At 42.2% G+C, this 10,000-nt stretch overlaps 2 protein-coding genes across 4 annotated transcripts in view; both read left to right on the top strand.

Moving 5' to 3' along the window:
• LOC136846792 (uncharacterized) overlaps positions 1-10,000 on the top strand; it is a 205,656-nt gene that overhangs the window by 93,784 nt on the left and 101,872 nt on the right. The gene's annotated exons all lie outside the window — the stretch shown is intronic.
• LOC136846793 (uncharacterized) lies at positions 782-8,820 on the top strand. The gene is made up of 2 exons (XM_067118046.1): positions 782-839; positions 7,533-8,820. Exons 1-2 carry the CDS (start codon positions 828-830, stop codon positions 8,589-8,591), a joined length of 1,071 nt encoding a protein of 356 aa, XP_066974147.1. The 5' UTR covers positions 782-827; the 3' UTR covers positions 8,592-8,820.

Genomic DNA, 10,000 nt, shown 5'->3' with positions numbered 1-10,000 from the left:
AAGATAGATTGCATAAAAAATGAAATGGAACTGATTAACGCGGGTGGATCATTAGAAATGAATGGATGGAAGTTGAAAATAGAGATTGATTATTGCCCTAGAAGGGGGGGGGAGAAACAAGACTAACTCAAACAGACGAGTGATCCGGCAACTAAGGAAAGAAAGTGACGGAGAATCGAAAGTAAGAAAGCAACGAACGAGATACGGAATGGACAGAAGGTAAATGGAATAAACGAATGCCGGAAGAACAGAAATTAGGGGAAAAGAAGGGGAAAAAGAAGATAAAAATCAATCACGGAATCAAGAGGCTCAGAGAAGGAGGCGTGAGTTGAATTACTGGAGAATGTTGGAGGAAGTGTAGAGAGGAAATAAGAAGGAATAAACAGCACGAATATCAAAAGGGACAGAAGGAAACGTACATAGAACACGTAAAGAACGAATGACAGAAACTGGAGCAGAAACAATAGCTGGAAATGAAAAGAGACCAAGCTGGAACTCCGTCTAGGAGACTTGGAATGTGAGAGGAAATCGTACGGAAGACGGTAACTGGAAAATGGCAAGAGACACGGCTTCACCCTCCTCCTCCACCTCCTCCTCCTCCTCCTCCTCCACTCTAGTCGCAGCAGCTGATCATCATCATGATGACGATGACGTAGAGAACTCTGGAGGAGGAGAAGGAGGAGTAGTTGGAGGAGGAAGAGGAGGAGGAGGAGGAGTGCCGTAGAACGAGGGTCAAGGAGGGGCGTGGCTTTCTCGAAAGAGAATTGTCGGGTATATAAGGGCGGCTGAGAACCTTCCTGGATATCATCTCTTCACCGCCTTCAAGCATGAAGTATCTGGTGAGTCAAGCTCCAAGAGCCACTTGTAGCAAAGTTGCTCTCGTTCTTCCGTGTACACTTCTCACTCTCACTCTCAGTCTCCTTCTCTCCATCTGGCTCTCGGGCCTCGCTGTGACCCGTTGCCCCTCCAGTCAAATGGCGTTCCAGAATCCAGTGCTTATAGTAGACTCAATCCAGGAGGTTTTCTAGCCACCGTTCCATAGGCCTAGCTGTCTGTAAACCTCGATCTTTTCACAGTGCTTTCTTGTCAGTCAGACTGTCTTCGATCTTAAAGTAGTTCCTTTAAAACTGACCTACAGTAGGGTCATTCTTCCGTGTGCAGTCAGGTCATTTCAAGTTATATACATTTCATGACAAGCTAATATTATAACTGCTATAGAACTTCTATTATTTTGGACATGATCGAATCTATTGAAAGTTAATTTCAATTCTGAATTCCTTTTCATGATACCCAAAACTCTCATTTTGATAATGTTTGCGATTTCATATACACTCTTAGTGACAAGCTTGCTATTTCTAAAACCATCCTTCTACTTTAGCTCATTGTAGAAGTCTAGTATTGTCATTCGGTAAATATCTGTTTTCAAATTCAGTATTGTTTCTTCATAACTGCAAAGAGAGATAGTTCAAAGCCAATGCTTTTGCTCTCTTCTGGACATACTGACTTTTTAAGCCCAATATATCATTAAACAACTGAAAGTCACCAACGCTTATAGTTAATTACTTTATAGAAAGTTCAGTGAAACTCTCCCGCAATCTCACTCTCTCGTATATATTTGCAGTTGTATATGTATATGTTTAAGTTCTAAATTGATAGTCACTCCGCGTTCAGCACTTCACCGCTTCCGAAAGAAAGCTACAAATTCCGACAATCTGACACCTACGATGTGACTTGAACGCCCTCAAAAGTAATGAGCCCTTGCCAAACTTTCTACAGGAAATCGAGAGACGAATGTAATCTCACTGCCAGTTGAAATTGTTCTTACATTTTATGTTTCTTTCATTTGTTAAGTTTGGATCTCTGAATTTATTTTATGCTTAGTCTTTTTATTTTGTCAAGCTTCGGTCTCAAAATTCCTCAATGCCTTTAACTTTTTATATGTCAAGTTCTCATCTCAATATCGACTGGAAAAAATCTTTAAGATCTGAATTTTTTTTCCCTCTGTAAGTCTGTCATTCAAAGTGGCTATTACTCATATAGAATATTTTGTGTCGAAATAACTCGTTCCTTCTTTTGTGTGTCAATTCTAAATCTTTAGATTCGTTTCTCTGGAACTATTTTTACAAATCTTTCAGCTTCTCTTTTCCTTACAAAGACAATTCAGAGCAGGCTCTTAAATCTAAGATTTCCTAAGTCGCCTGTTTGTTTGTTTGTTAGTTTATTCTTGTAATCCATTTTTTATGTAAAAATTTACATAATATTAATTTGCATCCCAGTCTAAGAAAAATGGTCACTTAGATCCATTTAAAAGAACAAAATCATATATAAAAAAATTTACAAAAATCAAAATCCATTTGAGTCTTGACTCCAGTCATGTCACAAGAAACCAGGATATGCCTTTCACCAATGTTTTTATCACCGGAATTTGATCTCAATCTGCCAAGCAGTTTCAGAGTTTCAGGTCGCGTGTGTGTGTGTGTGCGTGACAATGGACTGACACCCAGATGATGACGTCTACGGACCGACAGCTCTAGATAGCGTTTATGATGGAGGACTGTGTATACTACCAATACTCCTATGTATACGTAGTATTTGTGGTAGCTGGGTGTATTTGACTTTGATCTTCATTCTATAACCCAGTGACTAAAGTTGAATTCTTAGAGGACTTTACTGATTTAGTATATTACAAAGTTTTAGTAGTTAGGCTGAAATTACCTAGCTTATGTATACAACTATTGTATGCATATTTTTGTTATACATATACATAGTTAACTTTTACTTCATCCTTCATGAATTAGTGAAAGGTATATAGTTCTAGAAAATGAAAGTTCATATTCAAAAGTAATATACCTTTATAATATCTTTTTATAGATTTGGAATATAAAAAAGTTATTCACTTCAGTATCATCAAAAACCTTTTTGAAGACATTATTGAAATGTGGTGTTCTCAATTAGCATGTTTTCAAGTATATTTACAAATTTGGTTTATCAGGGTAAAACGATACGAGAAAATTACTTTGAATAAAAAGTCATTATAGGGAAGGCCAAGAGAAGGGTTCATATACGGGGTAATAATTTCCTTTTCTGACTCCCAGGCCTCATTTCGCCCATTGCCTCATAGCATTGTCACAAAAACCATTTTCTTAAATACATTTTTATTAAGAAAAACACCAATTTTTGTTATAGATTTTTCTATCAAGTAAAAACACCAGTTTTATCAAAATACCTGTGCTGTTACCACACCCAAAACATTAGGTTCTTAGCCAAAGAAAAAAAAAACACTTTTAACATTACGTAAGACCCGGTTTGCCCAACCCGGGCATGAGACAATCATGCCCCATGAACCGGCCAAAGCGGAGTGCCCCAGAATAGCTACCATCTCCTGACCAACCGAAGTATCATGGCAAGTCATGGCGACTTTCTCCTCCTCCCAGAGTTCATCTGACCTGATAGAGTGAAATATAAGTCGTGGTCTCCTTTTGCCTTAGTGTCCCGTAATGGCGAGTTCGGCGTGATTTCCCCTCTCTCTCTCTCTCTCTCTCTCTCTCTCTCTCTCTCTCTCTCTGGTAAAAGGAACCAGGGAATTTCCTTCCTTTCTCTCTCTCTCTCTCTCTCTCTCTCTCTCTCTCTCTCTCTCTCTCTTTCTTTCTCTCTTTCTCTCTCTCTCTCTCTCTCTCTCTCTCTCTCTCTCTCTCTCTTTGGTAAAAGGGACCAGGGAATTTCCTTCCTTTCTCTCTCTCTCTCTCTCTCTCTCTCTCTCTCTCTCTCTCTCTCTCTCTCTCTCTCTCTGGTAAAAGGGACCAGGAGATTCTCTCTCTCTCTCTCTCTCTCTCTCTCTCTCTCTCTCTCTCTCTCTATATATATATATATATATATATATATATATATATATATATATATATATATATATATTCCTCCTAATTACTAAACTCTTCAATCCCTTTGTACATTCCCATTAATGCTCCTGTGAACACTCTCCTTCTCTCCCAACCCTTTTTCAGAGATCTTGATGCCTTATTTGCTTCAGCTAAAAATAGACTACTATTGTTTTTCTTGTAGCTGTAGTTGCATCTTGCACCCTGTGGTCCAAACGCGCTTTCTACTGACGTGTAAAGTTGGTAAAACGATTATTACTCTGGAGGTCGTTCCCATGTCTGTTTTTTATGTTCGAGAGCAACTCTCAGATTCTTCTACGTTAATTGCTCTCTCTCTCTCTCTCTCTCTCTCTCTCTCTCTCTCTCTCTCTCTCTCTCTCTCTCTCTCTCTCTCTCTCTCTCTCTCTCTCTCTTTATGACTTACCTGTCATAAAACGTTTATACAAATTTGTCTTGTCTCTCACTCTTGGGTGACCTAATCTTGAGCAGTTTCTCTCTCTCTCTCTCTCTCTCTCTCTCTCTCTCTCTCTCTCTCTCTCTCTCTCTCTCTCTCTCTCTCGTGAAGACTACTTTTTCTAGCACTTTCTGGTTCCTCGAATGTTACACAATCGTTTCTTCTCATGAATCTCAGCGGGTGGCGGACAGGGATTTCTTCTTCTGCCAATTTTGCAAATTACCTGTGAGCGTAAATTTAAACACCCTTGTCTCCGTCCCCGTCCTCTCTGAAGTAATACCTTGACATTTTACTCCTTGTTTGAACTGGGCTTAATATATTACTTGATCCTCGAAGTAGCACAATGTTTGCTACCTGAGTCTGGCGTTTGATATTTAATGCTTGAATTTTGTCTTTAATATTATTCGTCCTTTCACTTTAGTATTTGATGCAACTATTGTTCGTATTTAGCACAGAGTATCTCAGAGACCAGTTCCCCAGAATTCCATTTTGTGATGCTTAGTAGATTACGTTTTCAAAATTTGGAAAATTCACGCTACTTTGAAATCCTGAAGTCTTCGCGTTTCTAAAAGCAGAATCATTCAAGTTTACTTTCATACTTCTATTCCGGAACACGTGATTGAAACACTCCTTAGGCAATGTCAATTAACCCGATCGCTAATTCGGTAATTCCCTCTTTGAGAACGTAAGTTCAGAATGAAACAGGGGTTTTATAAGACCTTCCCACGCGAGCAAAAGGCTCTTCAGGCCCCTAATGAATATAATTTGGCGTCTTTAGTTTTGCTGTTGATAAACCATTTCCCTTCCTTCTTCTTTTTTTTTGTAAACGCTCCCTTTCACTCGCGTTTTCCCACCACCCATGCTGACATGCGGTATATTTTGCAAATGTTCTGATATTCGTGAGCCGAAATTAAATTTTTAGCAAATACTTCAGCGTTCGTGAGCCCTAAATGTATCTCTATGTTGCGAGTTCACGATTCGTGCAGGTACTAGAAGACTGAAATTTTGAAACATTTCAAGACTCACGCGTGTATTCTACATCTTCCTCAATATTCGTAGATACATTATCAATCTTTAGGAAACTGATAACCGAAGAATTTTATTGCAAACGCTTCGAGAGTCACAATACCCTGCAGTGAATGCTTTGCAAGTGCTTTCAGAACAGGTACCGATTAATTTCTTTCTCTCTCTTCCTAAAATGTCGTGTTGCAACCTTCAGAGCGACAAAGGTTGGTGCCTCGTTTATAATAAAGGCTACTGGATGGCGCTCGTGCTGCTAAAAATACAAAAAGATTAATGGTAATGACTTTGCTCTGCAGAGCTTCTGCAACGCTTGATGTGGCGACTGACATAAACTGCAAAGTCACTCTTGATATGCTTCCATTGCTGTCTCCTCATTTACCCCCTTACTCTTCCTCCTTTCTCCTTTTCTACTTCTCCTTCTTCTTCTTCTTCTTCTTCTTCTCTCTCTCTCTCTCCCACTTCCCCTTTCTTTTGCCGAGTAAGCTATCTGCCAAGCCAAGTCTTTTGCAACCTTTTAAACTTGCATTTTTTTTTTTTTACTGATTCTTACATTCGCCGAGAACTCTGACATAATACAGGTTTCTTCTCTTCCTGGAAGGTTCTTGTACTGTCATCCCCAGCCTCTGATTAATCTGATTTCCATGACTCCTATGTCAACATTTCCTTGACCTGCAGAACTTTCCCTACTTTGAGAAACGATTTCGAGAAAGTGTGCATCTTGAGAAGCCCTTTCCATTTTAGATTAAAATATTGAACATTGCTAGCCTCTGTGACATGAATATATTCACTCTCTTTCCCCACTCTTGCTATGGTAGCTTTTCAACTACGTCAAGACACAGTGCTGTTTACACCAGTCTGCCTGCTAGGGCTGTTTACAAGCTTCAGCAACACTTGGCGGCGTCCCGCAAGGAGGGGGCATTAACCCCTCTCTCTCTCTCTCTCTCTCCAATCTCCTCTTCTTCTTCTTCCAAAAATTTTTTCCAAGACTCGATTTCAGCTTCGCTTTTGCTTCAGTGACTTCCGTTACCTTGACCGGAAGGAGGAGCGCCCTAGAACGGGTTATACTGGGCCCTAGGACTAAATTCCTAGTCGTGGGCTGCCCGCCGTCATACCTAGTTCCACTCTGACCTTATTCTTTGCGCTTGCAAGTCATGGCTCAACCACAAGCCGACGCTTATTGCATAAGCGGTGTAGAACATGCACGTCGCAAGAGGGAAAAGTGATTACCTCTAATTGTTAGCCACACTTGATCCAGACTTAATACCCCCCGCACCCCCAACCCACTGCCTGGAAGTTTTGTTCTTTCTTACCGCTTAGATTTTTTTACCAGAGCAATTTAGACGATAACTGTGACAACCCATCGAGTCGAGTTAAAATCTCAGTGATATTCACTTCGACAGTACCTGCCGAATATCAATCAAGCGAATGAGTACTTAAGCCTTTAATAATTCATATTTTATTTTGCTTAACATTTTCTAAGACATATTAACGTAATTTTTGTATAACGGACCCTTTCCCAATTCTGACAGATTTCTGTTATGCTTCACTTTCACTCAGATTTCCAAAAAAAGAGAAATAGCTTCACAGTCGGAACCAGTTTTGGTTTAATTATGTCATCCAGAATTCCTTTTTTTTTTTCTTTATTCTCTAAATACGAAAACTTGTCATCTTGTCCTCTATTCATTGAACCATAGTAAAAGTCTATCTCGTCTTGGAATTCATACCTTATTCGTAACGCTATAGAAGGTTTCCAAACACTCACCCGCACGCAACTTACTCAGTTGACCTTTGGTTAATTGAGGAAAGTGAAAACTATTCAGTTCTTCCTTCTCGTATGCCTTGAACCTTCTGAGGTACTGGAGTACACAGTAACTGATTTTAAAATCACTCCGACGTTCAGAACAAGTCAAGAAAAGCATATATTTAAATCAGAACACGGCATTTCTTTGGCAAGCACTCAAAGCAAGCATAGGAAGGCATATATTTAAATCAGAACACGGCATTTCTCTGCCAAGCATCCAAAACAAGTATAGGAAAGCATATATTTAAATCAGAACACGACATTTTCTTTGGCAAGCAATCAGGGTACGAAAGGTCAAAGGTGTGGAAATGACTTCCATCCCAGATTTCCAGCCTTCCAGACGCCTCGACTCGTTCTTTACGACTTCTTCATCTTCCAGGTTTTGTCCGCTGCCCTTCTCGCAGCTGTAGCTGCTGCCCCCGACGGCGGGTATAGCTCATCGATCCCCTCTGGTCCCGGCTTCACCCACGGAGGCTCCGGAGGTGGATTCGGCGTCGGTGGAGGCTCCATCGGCGGCGGATTCGGCGGAGGCCACGGAGGAATTGGAGGTATCGGAGGCGGAATCGGAGGCGGAATCGGAGGCGGAATCGGAATCGGCGGTGGAATCGGAGGCGGAATCGGCGGCGGAATTGGCGGAGGCCACGGAGGAATCGGAGGAGGAATCGGAGGAATCGGAGGAGGAATTGGAGGTATCGGAGGAGGAATTGGAGGTATCGGAGGCGGAATCGGCGGCGGCGGCTTCGGCGGCGGCTGCCGCGACGGCGAGATCCTCCACGTCGACGGATCCTGCGTGATCCCTGAGGTCAGCCGTCACGTCTTCGTGTACTCCGCTCCCGACGTCGACGTCGGCTACTCCGGCCCCCCACCCGTCATCCCCCCACCAAAGGTCGAGCACAACATCGTCTTCATCCGCACCCCCGACCAGATCGACGGACCCGATCCCATCGTCGTCCCACCACCCCAGCAGAAGAACATCGTCTACGTCCTCAACAAGCAAGGACCCATCGAAGGTCCCAAGGTCATCGAGGTGCCCGCTCCACCCAAGAAGAACCCTGAGGTCTACTTCGTCAACTACGGGCCTAACGATAACCCAGCTCTCCCTGGTGGCATTGATCTTCAGACTGCTCTCAGCTCTGCCGCCCACGCCAGCGGTCAAGTGATCGGAGGCGGGATCGGAGGCGGAATCGGCGGTGGAATCGGAGGCGGAATCGGCGGTGGAATCGGCGGTGGAATCGGCGGTGGAATCGGCGGTGGAATCGGAGGCGGAATTGGCGGTCATGGAGGCGGAATTGGAGGTGGAATTGGCGGTATCGGAGGCGGAATCGGAGGTGGAATCGGAGGTGGAATCGGAGGTGGAATCGGTGGCGGAATCGGAGGCGGAATCGGAGGCGGAATTGGAGGACCTACAACTCCATCCGGCCTCTACTCAGCTCCTTAAGCCGACAAATAAAGGGGGCGTCTCCTCAACACTAACTTATATTTCTCTACTGACACTTATGGTTAATGTTATTCTTGGCTTTTTCCATTTTATTTAAATACTCAAATTTTTAATATATATACATTTAGAACCTGCAATTCGTTTGCAGTCTAGTCAGTCCAGCTGTCCAATCGGATATGTACTTCTTTTCAAAGAATGTTTACATAAATTCATTAAATGGTTCTATTTACTTTTGTTTTTTGTCCCCTTTATCGTTGACTCGTGCACTGCATATATTATCTCAGGAAATCGCTCTCTTACCTTTCTGCATTATCAGAGAGCTGAATCAATCGGCTTTGGTTATCTATCGCTAGATTTTACTTCTTAAATCCAGCTAACTTTAATCAAACATTTTAGCACTGAAATCTAGCCAACTTTAATCAAACCTTTTAGCACTTTTAGTATAGTAAAATGTGAACTTCTCCCTCAATGTGAAATGTTTATCATTCTCAACAAAAGGAGGTTTATTTTATCAAAGTAACTCCCTGTACCACTTACTGCCTTGCTATTTGGTTACCATTTTCTCCGTTCAACCAACCAAAGCAGCTCTTTCTATTTCTGTCTATGGCGTCCTGCCCTCCTTCCCAACCAGCTCTCTTCAACTCCTTCTATTTTCACGACCACATCCTGCTTTCAAAACAATTCCTGGGGAACTTTCCCCATGGGGAACTGAAGCCTTCCTCAATTGAAGCCTTCCTCACCTTTCGTGTAGCCCCAAGTCGTATCATATTTATATATATTCCGATTCATTTCTCCTATTTTTCATATGAGGACTGATATTCAGCGGACGATATGCGCCGATACCTGACCACTAGAGAAAATGTGCATATTTTTTTAGATGGAATGCGGTTGGTATATAGTTATGGCGACCTCGTTTTGGGCGATATTCGAGCAAGCCTGTATCATCATTCTAGTACGTCAATATTTTCCAGTCGTGGTTTTCCAGAGAATATCAGTGCTGAACTAATTCCATTCTTTCCTAATTTGACAGGTTTATTGACATAAGCTGATATGAAAGCCATCTTTAAATTTAAAACTCTCTCTCTCTCTCTCTCTCTCTCTCTCTCTCTCTCTCTCTCTCTCTCTCTCTCTCTCTCTCTCTCTCTCTCTCATTTTACAGGACTTCCAGGGCCTCTGGGTTAAATATTTACCTCTCTCTCTCTCTCTCTCTCTCTCTCTCTCTCTCTCTCTCTCTCTCTCTCTCTCTCTCTCTCTCTCTCTCTCTCATTTTACAGGTCTTCCAGGACCTCTAGATTATCTCTCTCTCTCTCTCTCTCTCTCTCTCTCTCTCTCTCTCTCTCTCTCTCTCTCTCTCTCGAGCTCATTTTACAGGGCTTCCAGGACCTCTCTCTCTCTCTCTCTCTCTCTCT

The sequence above is a fragment of the Macrobrachium rosenbergii genome, chromosome 15 (genome assembly GCF_040412425.1).
Source record: "Macrobrachium rosenbergii isolate ZJJX-2024 chromosome 15, ASM4041242v1, whole genome shotgun sequence".
NCBI lineage: Eukaryota > Metazoa > Arthropoda > Malacostraca > Decapoda > Palaemonidae > Macrobrachium > Macrobrachium rosenbergii.
The sequence above is the reverse complement of the archived record's forward strand: the minus strand, read 5'-3'. Positions and strand labels throughout refer to the sequence as shown.